Source organism: Spermophilus citellus (genome assembly GCF_964194105.1).
Source record: "Spermophilus citellus genome assembly, chromosome: 3".
Lineage (NCBI taxonomy): Eukaryota > Metazoa > Chordata > Mammalia > Rodentia > Sciuridae > Spermophilus > Spermophilus citellus.
Genome location: NC_138184.1, coordinates 8,689,732 through 8,708,817, shown reverse-complemented (window position 1 = coordinate 8,708,817; position 19,086 = coordinate 8,689,732). Strand labels below are relative to the sequence as shown.

Here is a 19,086-nt window from a genome sequence, read left to right as displayed (position 1 = left end):
CAAGTTTCCAGTCGTGATCAAGTGGCCCCGTTTCTTGGGGTCTCTGGTAGGGGTACTGATGGCAATGGCAGGAGAGCAGAGTGGAGAACATCACTGCCCTCGTGAGCCGGCAAGTGGGGTGGGGGGAGGGGGAGGGGCCGATCAGGGTGCCCATCCTCTTCAAAGTGACCTAAGGACCTCCCTCTAGGCTCTGCCTGTTAAAGTTCACCACCTCCCAAGAGCCCACCTCAGGGACCCAGCCCTGAGCACATGGGTCCTTGAGGGACACTCATCAAAACCATAGCAGGCAGCTGTGTCTTGAGCACTTACTAGGTGCCAAATGTGACGTGACGCTCGTTCTGTGAAGGATTCTACCGAATCCTCTCCCAAACCTTGTGAGGTGGGCACTGTCCGTGTCTCCAGGTGACAGATAAGGAAACGGATGGTCAGAGAGACTAAGCCCCTTGTCCAGAGCCACACAGCTGGGGAGGGGTGGATCTGGGATCAGACTTAGACCAAATGATGGAAGGTCAAGGACACAGGCAAAGCTCTCGGCGAGTGTCTGTCGCGGCTTTGGTGTAGGAGAGGCGCGTTCTGACCCGTAGTGGAAGTGCATCCTGTCAGGCAGGCCTGGTAAGAAGCTGATTCACCAGTAAGAAGCTAAGATTTTGGCAAATCTCGGTGGGTACGTGAGCAGAACTCTTGAAGCGTGTAGGGACCCACCATGTGGTCCTGTGGGGAAGGACAGGGTGGCCCTGGGGTGGGATTGGAGCCGGAGGGCACCACACACTTGCTGGGCAACTTGGGCAGGTGTCTGTCCTGGTCTGGACTCAGCTGCACAGCGGTGGCGGGCAGCAGAACCTGGGGATATTTCCCCCCTGGGGAGGCAGGGTCCTTCCAAGAGGTTTGGGACACACGACTGGCAAATGACATGCCATTAGCAGATGCTGAATGGCACTCACCGTGGGCCACACAGTCGGGAAGGCCCGTGAGTCAAGTCCTAGTCTGGGAAACAGACATGGGATAAGTAAGAAAGTGAATGAAGTCATTTCAATCCAGTGTCCCGGGGAAAATACAACAGGTGACAGGCCCAGGGTGACTTGTAGGAGGTGGTGGTCAGGAGGGTGGCAAAAGGGCATCTGAGGGCTGGAGTTGTAGCTCAGTGGTAGAGCACTTGCCTTGCAAGGGTGAGGCACTGAGGTCAATCCTAGTACCACAGAAAAACAAATAAAGGCATCGAGTCCATCTACAACTAAAATAAATAAATGAAAGGTCGCCTGAGATCCAAACCATGAGGAGTACCTGGCTTTCTGGGCCTGGGAGGGGAGTATTTTAAGCAAAGGGAGCAGTCTGTGCAAAGACCCTGAGGCAGGAACATGCTTCTGTGCCTAAGCAACATGGGGGAGGTCAGTGTCTTCAGCCGGTTGAGAAGGGGAAAGGCAGAGGGCTGCCTTGGAGGGTGCTGGGGCTGAAGGGACCCAAGGAAGCCACTGGAGTCAGTGGCCCAGAAAGGTTGATTCCCCCGACCAGGCCCTGCTTACCCCCTCTCACTTCTCTGCTCTCTCCATTCAGGGATCTATTGGATTTCCGGGGCCCCTGGGACCATTAGGAGAGAAAGGGAAGCGGGTGAGTGGTGATCCAGGGGGTGGGAGAGGGAAGGGCCAGCTGGAAGGGCAGGGTGGCGGCGGTGCTGGGCCGGGTCTGTGTTAGAAGCAAGGCAGGGCGCGGGTGGTGATCCTGGTGCTGCCTGCCTCCCGCGCCCTGACTTACACCCCGTAGCCCAAGCGGGTGTGTGCTGTGGCCCCTGCGCCGGTGCTGCGGTGCGCTCGGGCTGCCCCTGCACGCGCATGGTGTGACTGTGCACATGCGCGTGTGCAAAAGGGTGTGGATACACGCACGTGTACCTGCTCCTGGCATCGCCTTGTGAGGTCGGGGGTGGGTGCTCGCGGGGTGTGGGCGACTGGGCTGTTGACCAGGACGTGTCCTCATGGAGTCTGGGCGTGTGTGTTTACGCAGGGTGTGCGCGGCCACCTTTGGTGGTGTTCCGCGGGACAACGGTGTCCACTCGGGTGCAGGTGGTGGTGTGCTTGGGCCCTGTAGGTGCCATCAGACCCGGAGTGGGTGGCCGTGATCTCCCACGCTGTGTGTGCGGGAGGCTGTGAGTGTGCGGCAGGCGTGTCTGGGTGTGGCGGGTCATTGTCCCTCTGTCCCCTGACCCTCTCTGCTTGCCTCACCCGTTGACTTCTCAGGGGAAGGCCGGGCAGCCAGGAGAGGAAGGAGAGCGGGGACCCCCAGTGAGTGTGCGGTGCCCCCGCTACTGGGCCAGGGGGACAGGGCTGGGCGGAGGAGCTGGGAGAGGGTGGGGGAGGCCTTGAGGAGTCAGGAGGGTCCTGGGGGCGCTGGGCAGCGGCTCCTGCACCTCTCAATTCTTTGCTTTCCTCTGTGCAGGGTTCCCGTGGGGAGAGGGGGCAACCAGGTGCCACGGGGCAGCCAGGCCCCAAGGTAGGGGACCGACGGCTCCCCTCACTTCCCCATCCTGGGGTCACCCCCCACTGGCCCTCCCCAGTTGAGCTTGTTCTGGGGTCTGAGCCTCATTCACTCTGTCCTAGGGTGATGTGGGCCAGGACGGGTCCCCTGGGATCCCCGGAGAGAAGGTGAGTGTGTGTGTGTGTGAGAGAAAGAGAGTGATTCTGAGCAGGGGACAAACTCTGGGGTGGGGGGACATTAAAATACACTGGAAAGAGCGCAGTCTCAAAGTCAGGAGAGGGCCATGGGTCCACATGCCAGCTTTGCCGCTAGCCAACTGTGTGACCTTGGGCAAGTCTCTTAACTTCTCTGTGCCTGGATTTCCCCCTCTGTGAAATGGGAATGGCCACAGCCTCCCCTCCCCCAGCAGGGCTGCGGTGCTGAGTGGGATGACTTGGCTGGGAGAGTGCTCAGCCCAAGCCTGGCAGGCAGCAGGCGCTCCCTATGTGCCCGCTTCTGGTTTTTGTTTTTGGTACCGGGGATTAAACCAGGGCGCTTAACCACTGAGCCACATCCCAACCCCTTTTAATATTTTATTAAGAGTCAGGGTCTCGCTAAGTTACTTAGGGCCTGACTCAGTTGGCTTCAAACTTGTGATCCTCCTGACTCAGCCTCCCAAGTCACTGGGATTCTAGGCTTGAGCCCCTGCGCCCGGCTTTGTGTGCTGGCTCTTAACGTCATGATGAGTTAATGGTTTCTGGTTCCATTTCAGGGCCTCCCTGGTCTACAAGGCCCCCCAGGATTCCCTGGGACAAAGGGCCCACCTGTGAGTAAGGTCATCCTGATTGGGGTTTGGGGAGGGGAGAGGTTCTGCATCTGTACCCCAACTCTCTCTGGCCTTGTTCCCTAGGGCCCCCAGGGGAAAGACGGGATACCAGGGCACCCTGGACCGAGGGGAGAACTGGTGAGTGACCCATTGACCTCTGACCCCTGACCTGTCAGGTCCTCCCTTTCTCCCTCCCACGTGACACCTCCATTTTCTTTCTCTCCACAGGGCTTCCAAGGTCTGACGGGCCCACCGGGACCAGCCGGTGTCCTGGGTCCTCAGGTCAGAGTGGGCCCCACATACTGCACCAGTTGGGGGACACTGTGGGCTGGAAGCTGGGGATCTGACCGCCCCCGCGGCCACCCCCATTCAGGATGCACCCTCTTGCTCTCCAGGGAAAGATAGGAGACGTGGGGCCTCTGGGTGAGCGGGGGCCCCCGGGCCCCCCTGGACCTCCCGGCGAACAAGGTCTCCCGGGCTTGGAAGGCAGAGAGGGGGCCAAGGTGAGACCCCCGTTACAGGCGATCCATGTTGAATGGCCCCCAAGTGCCCCCGGTGGCCCCCGGGCCACTCAGGGCTCTGAACCAGCCTGCGTGGGGGGCCAGAGTCAGAGGGGAGACCACTGAGCCTGACCTCCTCCCTGGACTCTGCAGGGAGAGGTCGGACCCCTGGGACCTCTTGGGAAGGAGGGGCCACCCGGGCCCAGAGGCTTCCCTGGCCCCCAAGGCGCCCCTGGGGACCCCGTGAGTATTCCTTGGGGGCCCCGTTTGTGCCTGGCTGGACGCAGAGGAGGGCGGGGGCCCGAGGGAGGGACGTGGCCTCCTAGGTGGGGGCAGCCCGGAGCCTAACAGAATGGAGGCTGGGGGGCCCAGAGGAGATGGACCCCAGACTCAGTGCTTGGTCCCAGGAAGGGGGTGGTGACTGCGTCCCCCAGAGTGGAGATGGGACCTGGGCTTCCCTTGGGGTTTCCTGACTGTGAGTCATCTCCTTCCTCAGGGACCCATTGGTCTGAAGGGTGACAAGGGCCCTCCTGGCCCTGTTGGGGCCAATGTAAGTACAAGTACATTTGCTGGGTGGGTATCAGAAGCTTGGCACTGTTATGCTTAAGCCTGCTGTCTTTGAAGTCAGATGGGCCTGGGGCTCACCCAGTCCTGCCACCCATTGGCTGGGCAGTTGTACCACTGGTGAGCCTGTTTCCTTACATGTAAAATAGTTGTGATGAGAAGCTTCCTTTTTTTTTTTTTTTTATCATAAGCCTTAATGACATGACCTGTTTGCATTAGTTTGTCTTACATTGTTATAATGACATGCCTGAGGCTGGGGAACTTTATAAAGAAGAAAGGTTTACTTTAGCTCATAGTCCCAGTCCAAGGTCAAGGGACTGCCCCTAGTGACGGCCTTCCTGCTGGCAGAGTCCTGAGATAGTTGAGAGAGAGTGCATGTCTGTATGTTTGGTCTCTCTCCCTTTTCTTATAAAGCCACCAGGATTCAGTTGGGGACTACATCCTAAGAATTTTATCTCACCCTAATAATTTCAAAGACCTGCCTCTGAACACCATAGTCAGATTAAGTTTCTGCCCTGCTAATCCTCACAGTGGGGATCATGTTTTAACGCATGAACCCCGGGGGCCAACACACTCAACCAATGGCGCCACCCAACAAATGCTACCTGCAGCCTGCAGCGTGGATCCTCTCTGGTGCTGACCTTCTAGCGTAGTCAGTGACGTGCTAGGAGGCCAAAGGGGAGAGTTTGTGGAGTCTAGGGGACAGCAACTTAAACAGGCCGGTCAGGGAAGGGCTCCCTGACAGGTGACACTTGAGCTGACACCTGAAGGAGGTGAGCAGGGAGCCCGTGGGTTCTGGAGGGGGGTGTTCCGGGCAGGAGGAACAGTACCTGCAAAGACCCTGAGGCAGGACCATCCCTGACGTGCTGAGGAGCAGCAGGGAGGTGCCTGTGCCTGGGCTGAGTGTGAGGGGAAGAGTGAGAGGAAGCGAGGGCAGGTGGCAGGGGACGGTGGGCAGGGCTTATGGGCCTCCAGGAGGACTCTCTGCTCTGAGGGAGGTGGGAGCCACGGAGGGTGATGAGGAAGGAGGGACGTGCCTGGACTTGGGTGCCCCAGGGTGCCCTTGGCTGCGGTGAGCAGGGAGCAGGTTAATATGATGCTGGGGACAGCAGGTCCAGCGGGGAGACGTGAAAACCCTGCTGCTGTCGTGACCGCTGAGCCTCCTTCCCGTCCGCAGGGCTCTCCCGGTGAGCGGGGTCCTGTGGGCCCGTCAGGCGGTATTGGGCTTCCTGGTCAAAGTGGAGGGCCGGGCCCGGTTGGTCCTGCAGGAGAGAAGGGGTCCCCGGTGAGTGTCCTGCCCACACCAACCCTCAGCGTCTCAGGACCCGGCTCCTGAGGAACATGCCGGCCCTGACCCCCCACGCTCCCCAACAGGGAGAACGAGGCGCCCCCGGCCCCACCGGCAAAGATGGGATCCCGGGGCCCCTGGGGCTTCAGGGACCCGCCGGAGCTGCTGGGCCTGCTGGAGAGGAGGGGGACAAGGTGAGGGGGACAGAGAGGCCAGTCGGGGAGGCTGGGGTGGAGGAGGCTGGGTCCTCCTTCACCCTGTTTTCTCTGCAGGGAGAAGTGGGTCCCCCTGGTCACAAGGGGAGCAAAGGCGACAAGGGAGATGCGGTGAGTGGGGACCCACTGACGGGTGGCCCTCAGGGGGGAGGAGAGGCCGGCGTGGGGGGTGGGCTGCCTCCTCCTGCCCCGTGTCCACGCCTCTACCCAGCTGCCCTGGTCAAGGGGCCACAGACAGGAGACGGGGCCCAGGAGCTGGGAAGGCATCGGGGGTCCCCGCCTCTCCTGTTCCTTGGTGGCGTGGGCGTCCCTCTGCTGTGACCCTGCTGGGCCTGGGGATGTTCTGTTCCAGCTTCCCCCAGAACTTCCGCTCCAGTAACCCGAGCTGTGCCCGGGGCCCCGGGGGACATCCAGGCCAAGATCCTGATGGGCCGGGCTTAGGTGGACACCTGTCCCTGACCCCATGGGCTGGGGCTAGGAGTCAGGTTGGGGACTGGAGCTGTCACTTCCTGGGGAGGGAAGTTTTAAGTGGGGGTGGGCGGGGAGGTGTTGATTGACATTTCCAAAGGCCCCCCCTTCCAACCTGGAACTGAGAGGATTTTCTATCTGTCCCTTCCCCAGGGCCCACCGGGACCAACAGGGATACGGGGTCCTGCAGGACTCCCCGGCCTCCCGGTGAGTGTTCCCAGCTTTGTGACCCCTGACAGGAAGGGAGAGTGTCCCTCTGCAGGACCCAGTCCCAGTCTCCACCCAACCCTGTTTACCCCCAATGCCGCCACCAACACCCAGTGTGGACTCACCTCCATCCTCAGCCCCAACCTCAACCCTGCTCATGACCTTGACCTCAATCCAAACTCAAGCCTGATGTTTAAATGCCAACTAAACATAGCCTAGTCCTACCCTCCACCCCACCCTGACCTCTGCTGAACCCAGATCTGAACTTGAACTTGGAATTGGACTCTGGCCTGTCTCAGTCAGTTTTCTGTTGCTGACTAACAGAGACCTGGTAATTTATAAAGAAAAGAGTTCTGGGGGCCGGGGTAGAGTTTAGGGCAGCTCAGTGGTGGAGCATTGGCGTGGTGTGCACGGGTCCTGGGTTTCATCCCAAGCACCCCACACACAGCCACAGAGGTTTGCTGGGCTCGTGGCTCTGGAAGCCGTGAAGTCCAAGGGCCTGAGGCTGGCATCTTCGAAGGGTTGTTCGTCACCTGGCGGAAGGCAGCACCTGGGAGACAGATCACTTGGGCCAACCTGGGCCATCATGGGCCAACCCTCATCATCTAACCCTGATCACTTCCCCAGGGCTCATCTCCAAACGCCATTCACACAGGAACCTGGAGATTAAGCTTCCAACACATGAGCTTTGAGGGGGCACATTCAAACCACAGCAGGCCCCAACCTCAAACCCAATCCTAAAAACGCACCTCCACCCCATCTGGACCCTGCCCTGTCTTTAACCTGGGCTCCAGACGGGGCTCATCATCTATGGCCATCTCAAAACCTTGAACTCCAGCCTTAAACTGAAACCCAACTCCACACCCAACCCTGATCCTTCCCAATCTTAATTCCAACCCTGACTCCAAGCTTTAACCCCAACCCTGACCCTTGACCTTGAACCTGGTCCAGACGCCCCTGTGCTCTACCTCTGTCCTCCCAGGGAGCCGACGGAGCGCAGGGACGCCGTGGACCCCCAGGCCTCTTTGGGCAGAAGGGAGATGATGGAGTCCGAGGGTTTGTGGGGCTGATTGGCCCCCCCGGCCTGCAGGTGGGTGTCTGAGTTTGGGGGTGCACCTCCGATTCCCGCCGTGTGCTCTAACCTTGCTGCTCTGGTCCACAGGGGCTCCCAGGCCCTCCTGGAGAGAAGGGGGAGGTTGGAGACGTCGGGTCCATGGTACGACCCCAGGGAAAGGGGGGGAGGGGGCCCCAGGGAAGGGGTGGCCTTTCCATCTACTTGGGGGTGGTAGGGCCCGTTGTCATTTTAAGGGTCACACAGCGGGCTGGGGATGTGGCTCAAGCGGTAGCGCGCTCGCCTGGCATGCGTGTGGCCCGGGTTCGATTCTCAGCACCACATACAAAGATGTTGTGTCCGCTGATAACTAAAAAAAATGAATAAATATTAAAATTCTCTCTCACTCTCTCTTTAAAAAAAAGAAAAAAAATCTTTAAAAAAAAAGGGGTCACACAGATCATTAAAATCAAGGGTGGTGTCTGCAGCCTTTTGGGGGGGGCTGTGAGAGTCACTGGGCACTCTCTGGTCCTTCCACAGGGTCCCCATGGAGCTCCAGGTCCCAGGGGTCCCCAGGGTCCCAGTGGCTCAGAGGTGAGAACTCTGGGGGGACTCAGGTGGGAGGACGCCCAGTTCAAAGGACGGCTGTTGGGATTCCACGTCTCACCTCTGCCCTCTGCTGTTTCCCCAGGGCCCTCCGGGGCCACCTGGAGGAGTTGGTCAGCCGGGCGCTGTGGGCGAGAAGGTGAGGAGAGCAGGGGAGGAGGCGGTAACACTCGTTCCCGTTGTGAGCGACTGCTCTGGGTGTCCCTCCCCATCTGCATGACCAGGGCCTCCCCCTCTCACTTTGCCTCCTGCAGGGTGAGCCAGGAGATGCCGGAGACCCAGGACCCCCAGGAACTCCAGGCATCCCAGTGAGTGACTGTGTGATGTGGCACTTGCACCCTGGGCAGTCCTCGGGCTATGGACGTCCCCGGTTATCTTAATGAAAGACCCCTAGAAGGTCTCATGGAGGGCCAATGTAGAGTTGTATAGGTCGTACACTGCACAAGAGTGCAGGCTGAGGGGCTGCTGGGGGTTCAAATCCCGGCTGAGCCCTGACTTGAGAATGAGTTGCCCAGGGGGGCCTTTTCCCATTCACTCAGAAGCAGCACATGGCTGACACTGACTTGCCCATGGCCAGGCAAATGGACCAGCCATGCCCCTAGCTCACATAAGTCCTAGGGTTTTCTGCCCTCTAGCATCTGGGTAGCTGGGTTAGTCGGATCTGTGACTGCGGAAAAGCCCAGGATATTAACCCTCGGTCTCAGCAGAGTCTGGGCCACTCTGACCTCTGACCTCTGTTTCCACAAAGGGGCCTAAAGGTGAAGTTGGTGAAAAGGGGGACTCAGGTCCATCTGGGGCTGCTGGACCCCCAGGCAAGAAAGGTCCACCTGGAGAGGATGGAGCCAAAGGGAACCCGGTGAGCCGAGGAGGGAGGCAGAGGGCAGGGGCCGAATCTGTTCCTAAGCTGCTGGCCAGGGTCCTTCCAACTTACTGATCAGACTGACTGACTGACAGACGGAAGGAAGGAAGGAAGGAAGGAAGGAAGGAAGGAAGGAAGGAAGGACTTATAGACTTCACTGACAGACTGAATGACTGAATGACAGACTGAATGACTGACTGACAGGCTGAATGTCTAACTGACAGGCTGATGCCTGGCTGACTGACTGAATGAATGACTGACTGAATGACGGACAGACTGAATGACTGGCTGACAGACTGACTGAATGAATGAAACACAGAAATGCCAGGGTCATCTCCTCAGTGTGTGGAGCAAAGGCTGACGTCACATTGAGTGGTTCTAATGGTGGTGGAAAGTCAGGGTTAAGGTGGATGCTGAGTCAGGGTGGTTCCGGTGGCTGTGGGACCCCATGAGGGCTTCGAAGGTTGAGGCTGGTCTAACATCTTGGTGGGGCTTGGGGTGGGGGACAGGAGCTTCTGGATACCTGTGCCCCGCCATCGCCACCCTTGCTGGCCCATCCCCTGAGCCCTGGCAGTCTGGATTCCCAGGCTGCGGGTGAAGTGCGATGACATCTGGGATTCTCCCAGCTCATGCCTGCACCCGCTAAACCCTGGGATGTCCCTCTGCGGGGCCTGGGTTTGTGCCTGTTCACTGATGTGGCCCTAGCAGCCAGAACCGGGACACTCTATCTGCTCAATAAGTGAATGGCTCCTCGAGATTCAGAGACGTGATACGAATCACTCTGTGTTCCAGGGCCCCACGGGGCTCCCCGGAGATCTGGGGCCCCCAGGAGACCCTGGAGTTCCGGTGGGTATAATCCCTCCCCACGAAGCCTGGCCTGTTCCTATTCCTGTCCCCATCTCTCCCTCCCCCCAGAGCTGGCCGAGGTCAGTGGGGGGGGATGGCCCTCACGACCCTCCAGGCCCCACCTGAAATTCTCACGCACCCTGTGACCTCTCCCTCACCCCCCCACTGCCTCCTCTCACCCAAACAGGGCATCGACGGCACCCCAGGAGAGAAGGGAGACCCTGGTGATGTTGGGGGGCCGGTGAGTGGGGATCAGGGAAGGTGGTGCTGGCAGAGGAGGAGGGGTAGTGCTGGGGACCTTGGGCTCATGCCCAGCCAGCGCCGGCCAACAATGACGCTGGCACTGCTACCATCTCTCCAGGGGCCGCCGGGTGCTTCCGGGGAACCAGGTGCCCCCGGACCCCCTGGAAAGAGGGTGAGTGACAACCCACCTCCTGGCCCCGGCTCCAGGCTGGCCCTGCCTACCCACAGTCCCCTGCCCTGTCACCCCAAGCCCCCACTGACCGCACAGGCCCCTCCCGACTCTTTCCCTCCTTAGGGCCCTTTGGGTCGCATGGGTCGAGAAGGCCAAGAGGGGGAAAAAGGCTCCAAGGTGAGTGCTGGCCCAGGAGGGTCCCGGCCTCGCCCCCCACGGCCGGGCCATGAGTCCCAGGTGGAGGTCAGGAGGCCAGCACCCTCTGACTCTCCTTGCCTCTGCCTTGCCCCTTGCCCTTTTCAGGGGGAGCCAGGTCCCGATGGGCCTCCAGGGAGGACAGGCCCAGTGGGGGCTCGTGGGCCCCCTGGCCGTGTGGGCCCTGATGGTCTTCCCGGGATCCCTGGCCCTGTGGTGAGTGCGGTAGAGACGCGGGCAGGAGCGGGCTGGGCTCTTGCTGGCAGTTTGCACCCACCTTGGAATCATCAAAGTTGGGAGTCGCTGACCCTGGTGGGCAGTGGGCACGTCCATCCTGGGTTCTGGCAGGAATAGCCTACCTCTGTTCTGTTTCATCCTCAGGGTGAACCAGGCCTCCTGGGACCCCCGGGTCTGATGGGTCCTCCAGGGCCCTTGGTAAGAGACTTCTTTGTTCCTGAGGCCCCAGCTCTGAGAGCCACACTGGTCATCCAGGGACCATCTAGTGACTGCAGTGCTTATGGTGCAGGCCGACCCCTCCCTGACCACATCTGGCTGCCCACACTGACCATCTTATTCTGACCATCCATCTTGATGGTCTACACTGATCCCCACACTGATCTGCCATCTTCATGGTCTGTACCGACCACCCATCTTGACGGTCCACTCATACCACAGAGCATTCGTACTGGCCATCCAGGAACAAACCCCTCATTATCTCCCAGCATCCCCGCCCCCGTCGCACAATGGCACCCACAACCCCTTCCTGGCAGTTCCCGTTTGAGATCTGGGTAATCTCCCTAGAGACCATTTCCCAAGCACCCATGAGATCTCACATTGAGAATGACCAGCTGACCCTTGCCTCCTCCCAGGGGCCCTCTGGCCTACCAGGGCTGAAGGGAGATGCCGGCCTCAAGGGGGAGAAGGTGAGGATCCTTCTCTCCACCATCTCCACACAACCCCCCCCTCCTTCCTGGCCTGGGGGCTGGGAGGTGGGGGTGCCCTCTCCTCCGAGCTCATCACCCCTAGGCTCCCATCTCCCAGCACCTCCCCTACTTCATCCCTGTTTGTTCTCCAGGGCCACATTGGATTAATCGGCCTCATCGGTCCCCCTGGGGAGGCCGGTGAGAAAGGGGATCGGGGGTTGCCAGGCGTGCAGGGGCCCCCTGGCCCCCAGGGAGACCCTGTGAGTATGTGTCCTTCCCTGAATGGGAGAATATGTTCAAAGTGGGGGGTGGGGTCCGGGCTTGTGTGGAGACTGGGGTCTGGGGAAGCCAGATCTGGAATGATGGGGGTTATGTGTGGGGAAAATGGAGGAGGCATTGGGGGCTCGCAGGTGGGAGGTTGTGCTTGGTGCCTGGGTATCTCCCTGGAGGAATCATAGGTTTGTCTAAAGTTCCTGATCTTAAGGGGAATCTATCTGGGCAATAGGGCTGCATCACACTAATACTGACCCTAATGTCCCTTCTGCAGGGGTCCCCTGGTCCTGTTGGCTCTCTGGGCCACCCTGGACCCCCAGGCGTGGCGGTGAGTATAAAGGAGTTTGTGGGGTGGGGTCACCAAGGCAGGAAGCCAGGACCCCAGCTCTCTCTGTGTCTGTCCTCCAGGGCCCTCTGGGACCGAAGGGCTCCAAGGGGTCCCCGGTGAGTACACGCTGTTCCCTTGTCTTCCACACCCCAGCTCCCCACCTCCCTCAACTTCACCAGAACCCTCCTTGCCGCGAGTTCATTCATTTATTTATTCACTCAATCATGCATTCAATAAATATTTATCCAACACCTACTGTTATATTTCATCAAATCTAAGATGCCATCAATTGTAAGAGGCACCATTATTTTATAAACTGCTATGAAAGAAAACAGTTCTGCCAAGTAAATTATGGCTTGCCAAAGACGTTAAGATGTTGATTTCAGACATGTGAAAATATGGAAAGAAAATGTGTGTCTTATGCTTAGCGCTGAACACTGTGGGTCCCTCCTGGGGCTGTATGTGTGTGTGTGTGTTGATGGCAAGGGGTCTCCATGGACGGAGTTCACCTGAAGGTGACTTTTTCCTACAGGGATCGCTTGGTCCCCGTGGAGATAGGGGACCTCCAGGTCCCCCAGGCCCCCCGGTGAGTTCCCCAGGGAGCAAGGGCTGTGCCTCAGACCTATGGGGAGGGCAGGGACTGTGTCGGGGTCCCCAGAGCTCAGTTAGGGACCCAGGCGGGGAAGGCAGTTCTGTAACAGTCCCAGGAGGGTCTTGTGGGGGCTCCGACCTGGGTCCTGTCTCCCTGGGCTGTGCCCCGCCCACCCCGACTTCCTCGGCCTCTCCCCGTCTTTACCTGTCTCCACCTCCATCCTGGGTCCCCTATTTCATCTGCCCCTCCTCCCGCTTCTCTCCCTCCTTCCTGCTCCTCCCCCTCCCTCCCTCCTTCGTTTCTCTGCCCCTCACCTGTCCTCTTCATCTCTGCCTTTCTCTCCTTCACCCCCACACCAGGGTCCCCCAGCCGAGCTGCACGGGCTGCGTCGACGCCGGCGCTCAGTCGTGGGGGACCCCGAGGGCGGCCTGGAGGAGGTGCTGGCCTCGCTGAAGTCGCTGAGTGTGGAGGTGGAGCAGTTGCGGAGACCTCCAGGGACGGCCGAGCGCCCGGGCCTCGTGTGCCACGAGCTGCACCGCAACCACCCGCACCTGCCAGATGGTGAGGTCTCGGTCCCTCCCTGAACAAGCAAGGGGGTCGCGGGGTCCCGCCTCCGCTCATCCGCCCCGTCGGCTCTGCGACAGGGGAATACTGGATTGACCCCAATCAGGGATGCGCCCGGGATGCGTTCAGGGTTTTCTGCAACTTCACGGCTGGAGGAGAGACCTGCCTCTATCCCGACAAGAAGTTTGAGGTGGTGAGTGTTCCCCACCGTCTGGCTCTGACACTGGAAGGGCTGCCTCTGCTCTGCTGTCCCCTCCACCCCTGACCTTATCCTTCCTTAAAGTGTCATTTATTGAGCCTACTGCACACCAAGTCCTATCTGACTCTGGAGCTGCAACAGAAGATCCAAAATCCAGGGGCTGGCCAGGCAGGATGGCCCCTGCCTGTCCTCCCAGCAGCTCAGAAGGCTGAGGCAGGAGGATGCCAAGTTCAAAGCCAGCCTCAGCAACTCAGTGAGACCCTGTCTGCTCAGTGGTGGAGTGCCCCTGAATTGAATCCCCAGTACCATAAAAAAAAAGAGAGGGGGGCAGGGGCTGTGGCTCAGCTGTAGAGCGCTTGCCTAACATGTTCGAGGCCCTGGGTTAGATCCTCAGCACACGTAAAAGTATATAAATAAAATAAAGGCATTGTGTCCAACTAAAAAATAAATATTAAAAAAAAAAAAATCCAGGGCCTGGGGTCACAGCTCAGTGGTAGAGCCTTCTCCTAACATGCCCAGGTTCTCGATTCTGTTCTCCCTTCCCCCCAGGGGATCCAGAGACACACAGAGAAAGGGAAAAAAAAAAAAAAGAAAAAAACCACGGTTTCTATGGAGCTTACTTTCAACAGGGAAGACAGATAAGAACACCTCCCCAAAGAATCCAGTATTTAAATAGTGCTGGTTGGAATTCTGATCTGTTGCCTTGGTTTCTCCATCTGTAGAATGGAGCTCGAGAAAGTCCCTCCCGCCTAGGATGGTTGGGCAATGGTATTCCTGATGCCAATACCAGGAGACATTTATTAATTCCGACGTGCTGGCTGGTCTTACTAGTCGCAGCCGCAGCCTGCCCAAGTGTAAATAAGTACATGTGCTGGTATTTTCGAGCGGTCAGGTTCCCGGCTTAGCAGGAGCTCAGATGCCCAGTGGATGGGACTGTAGACGAGCGCAGACCTCCCACTTAGGGGGGCTGAGGTGCAGGACCAGGTCTCTCAGCAGGCGCCTTGGTGGGCCTCGATGGCTTCAAGAGAAGCTACTCCAGGGAATTCTTAAGGACGGGGTTTGGGTTCCCCAGATCCAGACCCTGAGACAAAGGTTTGAGATGAGCCATTTATTTAGGAGTTGAGCCAGGAAGCTCCAGGGGAGGGGAAACAGGGCGGCTAGGGAAGGCATCCAGGAGAGGATGTGGCATTTAAATGGTGCTCTTGAGGACCCAGGGCTCAGTCCCACTAGGGAACAGGACGACAGCAGGAGTTTCCTTCGAGGGTGAGGATCCGAGGTATTCATCCCCCAATTCCCATCTTTCCTCGTTGGGGACTGTGCAGGGGCAGAAGCCCCTTCGCCCCTCTCGTTGATCGGTTGGGCCCGCTCCGTGGCCAGAGCACGGCCTGAGGTACCCTCAGTTCACAGCCTTCGGTGTGAGGAGGTAGATGCCCGGGGTAAATGCGTGGCCACCACAGGCGGCTGCTATAGTGACCCTCCCACCCTCTCCCAGGTGAAGCTGGCCTCCTGGTCCAAGGAAAAGCCTGGAAACTGGTACAGCACATTCCGCCGGGGAAAGAAGGTGAGTCACCCCAGGCCACGGTGGGGTGGCAAGATGCAGCCTGGTGGGAACCAGCCTAGGGAGGTTCGGAAGGGGCGCTGAGGGGCGAGGTGTACAGGACAGACCCTCTTCTGTCTTCGTGTCTTCTGATTGCAGGTTGGAGTGGGGGGTAGCACGGGTGTGTGACCAGCAGTTCATCCCTGGGCAGAGCCTTAGTGCCAGGACAGGGGAGTGGTGCATAGTGCAAAGCAGACACTGAGCAGGGCCTGAGGGCCTCCTGGTAGAGGTCACAGCTCATTGAAGCCTAACATGAGCTGGGTTAGCAAGTTAGGGAGGACAAGGACAAATGTTCTGGGCAGAGGGGACAGGATATGTTGAGGCTCAGAGTCAAGAGGGGTCTGGGGAATTTCCAGAGAAAGCCACTTGCCCTGCTCTAGAGACTGGGAGAATTATGAAGTGGCAGGCAAGGGCTAGACCAAGGCACCTGTGGGCAGAGGGGAGCCAAGGAATGTGTTTGAATGAGGAAGGGGACCCCGATTCAATATCTGTCAGAAAAATGCCTCTGGGGTGGCATGAGGTGCGGACGGAGGCCAGGAGTCCCCGAAAGAGACTGGTGTGTTGGTTCAGGAGAGAGAGGAGGGCATCTGCACTGGAGTTGGAGCCACAGGGGTTCAGAGGAGGACGTAACTTGGAAGGGTATCTAGAGTTCCAGTCTATAGGACCTGGTGACTGATGAGATGCAGGGAAGAAGGAGATGGGATGATGCTCAGGTTCCTGACCTGGGGGACTCTTGTTTGATGAGACTCTTCTCTGAGATGAAGAGTCAGTTTGAGGGAGGGGTGGGGCATTGGGTTCAGTTTGGAAGCTGTTCACATAGTATATATGCATGTGCTGAGCACTGGGAACAGAAGCAAACCAAACACGGTTCCTGACTTCACGAGGCTGATATTCTATGAGAAAATAAACAAAGCTATGGTAATGACATGAGCGCAAACCTTGGTTTGGGTTCCCAAAATGCAGACCCTAAGACAAGAGTACAGTTGCCAGTCGTCTATCTGGGAGGTGATTCCAGAAATCATCAGGAGGCAGGGATGAGAAAGAAGCCAAAAAGATGTGTCACTACCCCAGCTATTGTAAGCTAGCTATCTTTTAATAATAATCTTACTGAAGCCAACATACCAAAAATTGTTGTCTCGACATAAAGAATTAAGATATTTTGCATTTTTAAAACTAGTTCTTTAAAATCAGTTGCAAATTTCACACTTACAACATCACAGTTTGGAGGCTAAATTTTATTGGGAATGCTTGATCTATATTTAGATTTCAACATTGAAAACAGTTGAAAAACAGATTTGCATACTCAGTTTTTTCTAAACATAAGCTTTTTGGTAATTGGATTATGACTCAGTTATTAGTTATGAATTTAAAAAAGAAAAAATCAAAGTAAAAAATTCCTTCCTTGTGTGGTATTGGTTATATTTCAAATACTCAATAGCCTACAGCCATTGGACATACGGCTGCCATATTGAATAGAGCAGATACAGAATGTAGGGAGCTATTGGCTGTGTGAATCAGGAGCTCACAAGAGCCATGGTCTAGATAGAATTTCTAAGTTCTGCCTAGCTTTGAGCATGTTACAAGCCTAGATTTGGTGGAACAAGTGGCCAAGATTTGGGCGTCCGATGGGCCAGGCCTGGTGATCTGCTAGATGAAGAGGGGGCTTGGGATTCGACTTTGGATCTGAGGCCGGGGGTTGGGGCTGCCCTAGAGGTGGGAATGTGGGGAGATGTCGGTGGGCAGAGATTCTGGAAGGTGGGTTCTTCTGAGAACCTGGCTATCGGAACTCCTGGCTCCCTGCCTTGCCCCTCAGTTCTCCTACGTGGACGCTGATGGGTCCCCGGTGAACGTGGTGCAGTTGACCTTCCTGAAGTTGCTGAGCGCGGTGGCCCGCCAGAGCTTCACCTACTCCTGCCAGAACTCCGTGGCCTGGCTGGATGAAGCTGCGGGTGACCACGGCCGCTCCCTGCGCTTCCTCGGCACAAATGGGGAAGAGCTGTCCTTCAACCAGACGACAGCGGCCAGCATCAGAGTTCCCCACGACGGCTGCCGGGTAAGGGGCTGGGGCAGGGGGGCCTGCAGCGCACCGGGAGGAGAGGCTGCTGCTCCCTCCTCCTCGCTCACCACCGGCTCTGTCTTCTCTCGTCAGCTCCGGAAGGGACAGGCGAAGACCCTCCTGGAGCTCAGCTCTTCCCGAGCCGGCTTTCTGCCCCTGTGGGACGTGTCCGCCCTCGACTTTGGCCAGACAAACCAGAAGTTTGGGTTTGAACTGGGGCCTGTCTGCTTCAGCAGCTGAGAGTCTAGGGGGTGGGAAGGACATCGAGGGAGCCCTGGACCGGGCACACTTGGTGCTGAGGCTTTGAAGCCACCATATTTATCATCTCTTGGGACTCTGAGCCAGGAGGTGTGACTCCGCTGGTCAAGGTCAAACAATACTCCTCCCTTCTGGGGGTTGAGGGATGGGCTCCTTGGCCCAAGGGCTCAGGCGTCCCCCCTTCCGGGTGGCGCAGGTGCATTCTGGCCCTTCCTCTCCTCCATCTCACTCACCCCTCAACTCCTGCCCGAGAGCCCCCCCCCACCCCCCCACCCCCTGTGCAGTGAGCTTCTAACTTCGAGTCACATGCCCCCCTCCGCCCGCCCCCGCCCCTCAGTGCCCCCAACACTCCTTGGTGCTCCCCTGCCCCATAGTTAAGCACTGGATGTCTCCTGATCCCATCTGGGTCCTCTTCCCTCATTCTCATTCCCACATGGGTTCACGGTGAAGGTTCTGAAGTCAGACTACAGAGGGAAGTAGGACTTCCCTGGACAGAGCTGTGTGTTCCTTGCTGCCTCAGCCCAGCCCCCACCTCCCATTCCCCCAAGCTTACCTCGTCGTGCCAGGTGGTTTGTGGACCAAGATGGTGGGGACGAATCAGGATCCTAATGGTGCTGCCCTATTTATACCCGGGTGTGTATTAAAAGGGAAAAGCCCCTCTGTTGTATATTTAATCTGCTTCCTCTTCAGGAAGGCTGGGAAATGATGAGAGAGATTCCCGCACAACCCCACTCTTCCCTACCCCCAGGCCCCTAGGGCAAAATTGGCATCTCAAGTCTGAGAATAAACCACGGAACTGTGCCCCGTCTCTGTCTTTCATCTGGCCTCGGCCGCCTCTCTCTTAGGGTTCAGCTCTTGTCTCACTGGAAGGACCTGCCCCCACCTGTCTCAATTAGGGGTACCCCTTTAGGGGGGGGTTAATTATAATGACACTTGCTGGAAGTCATGGGCGTGTTTACTAGCCCAGAATCCTAGAGGAAAAGTTGAAGATACCCAACTTCCCGTGTTGGCTTTGGTCAGTGCTGGAATCTCTGGCTGCCCTGAGCGGGGGGAATGGAGAGATGATAAGGAGACACGGTCATATGTTGAGGTGAAATCAGTAGAGGCCAAAGACCTGAGTGGCAAGTCAGCGGGTGGATTGTGGGCTGGAGAGACAGGTAGGAGCTGTGGCTTGAAGTGACTGGGAGGTAGGGGCTGGGGGTGGGGCAGTGATGCATGCCTGTAATCCCAGCAGCTCGGGAGGCCAAGGCAGGAGGATCCCAAGTTCAAAGGCAGCCTCAGCAACAGCGAGTCACTAAGCAACTCAGTGAGACCCTGTCTCTAAATAAAAAATAGTGTTGGGGATGTGGCTCAGTGGTTGAGTGCCCCTGAGTTCAATCCCCAGCACCTAAAAATAAATAAATAAAGGAAAATTTAAAGAACTAAAAAATGAGATGAGAATCAGGAATTGGCTGTTGGGTTGAATTAAGGTGGATTTCAGAAGTGGGGTGAACTGAGAAAGTGCTTGGCAGTTTGGGGAGGCATCAAGGGATCAGTTGAAATGAGGTTAGATTCAAGATGACTTGAATCAAGGGTTAAATGTTGGGCTGAACTTACCACCATCCTCCTGCCTCAGTCCACCAGTAGCTGGTATTATAGCACTGGCCTTGGCTAAGTGTTTTTAAATAGATATTGAGATAGAATTTTATATTGAGATAGAATTCACATACCATATGATTCACCCATTGAAACTGGGGAATTAAGTGGTTTTCATATGTTCAAACTGGTATGAGCTTCACCACAATCAATTTTAGAATATTTTTACCATACCC

The 19,086-nt window shown here is 57.4% G+C and overlaps 1 protein-coding gene across 2 annotated transcripts in view; it reads left to right on the top strand.

Annotated features, from left to right (window-relative positions):
- Window positions 1-18,076, top strand: part of COL5A3 (collagen type V alpha 3 chain) — a 36,403-nt gene extending 18,327 nt beyond the window's left edge. For both annotated transcript variants that reach the window (XM_081284578.1, XM_081284577.1), the window contains 36 exons: window positions 1,552-1,605; window positions 2,229-2,273; window positions 2,428-2,481; window positions 2,589-2,633; window positions 3,218-3,271; window positions 3,356-3,409; window positions 3,500-3,553; window positions 3,667-3,774; window positions 3,925-4,014; window positions 4,268-4,321; window positions 5,513-5,620; window positions 5,710-5,817; window positions 5,896-5,949; window positions 6,460-6,513; window positions 7,496-7,603; window positions 7,676-7,729; window positions 8,105-8,158; window positions 8,256-8,309; window positions 8,425-8,478; window positions 8,919-9,026; window positions 9,822-9,875; window positions 10,063-10,116; window positions 10,237-10,290; window positions 10,414-10,467; window positions 10,594-10,701; window positions 10,867-10,920; window positions 11,355-11,408; window positions 11,561-11,668; window positions 11,956-12,009; window positions 12,090-12,125; window positions 12,542-12,595; window positions 12,961-13,162; window positions 13,246-13,358; window positions 14,857-14,925; window positions 16,775-17,014; window positions 17,111-18,076. In XM_081284578.1, the coding sequence (XP_081140704.1) occupies window positions 1,552-1,605; window positions 2,229-2,273; window positions 2,428-2,481; window positions 2,589-2,633; window positions 3,218-3,271; window positions 3,356-3,409; window positions 3,500-3,553; window positions 3,667-3,774; window positions 3,925-4,014; window positions 4,268-4,321; window positions 5,513-5,620; window positions 5,710-5,817; window positions 5,896-5,949; window positions 6,460-6,513; window positions 7,496-7,603; window positions 7,676-7,729; window positions 8,105-8,158; window positions 8,256-8,309; window positions 8,425-8,478; window positions 8,919-9,026; window positions 9,822-9,875; window positions 10,063-10,116; window positions 10,237-10,290; window positions 10,414-10,467; window positions 10,594-10,701; window positions 10,867-10,920; window positions 11,355-11,408; window positions 11,561-11,668; window positions 11,956-12,009; window positions 12,090-12,125; window positions 12,542-12,595; window positions 12,961-13,162; window positions 13,246-13,358; window positions 14,857-14,925; window positions 16,775-17,014; window positions 17,111-17,257 (2,823 nt within the window). In that variant the 3' untranslated portion in view covers window positions 17,258-18,076. The remainder of the gene's footprint in view (window positions 1-1,551; window positions 1,606-2,228; window positions 2,274-2,427; window positions 2,482-2,588; window positions 2,634-3,217; window positions 3,272-3,355; window positions 3,410-3,499; window positions 3,554-3,666; window positions 3,775-3,924; window positions 4,015-4,267; window positions 4,322-5,512; window positions 5,621-5,709; window positions 5,818-5,895; window positions 5,950-6,459; window positions 6,514-7,495; window positions 7,604-7,675; window positions 7,730-8,104; window positions 8,159-8,255; window positions 8,310-8,424; window positions 8,479-8,918; window positions 9,027-9,821; window positions 9,876-10,062; window positions 10,117-10,236; window positions 10,291-10,413; window positions 10,468-10,593; window positions 10,702-10,866; window positions 10,921-11,354; window positions 11,409-11,560; window positions 11,669-11,955; window positions 12,010-12,089; window positions 12,126-12,541; window positions 12,596-12,960; window positions 13,163-13,245; window positions 13,359-14,856; window positions 14,926-16,774; window positions 17,015-17,110) is intronic.
- Window positions 18,077-19,086: the final 1,010 nt, after the last annotated feature.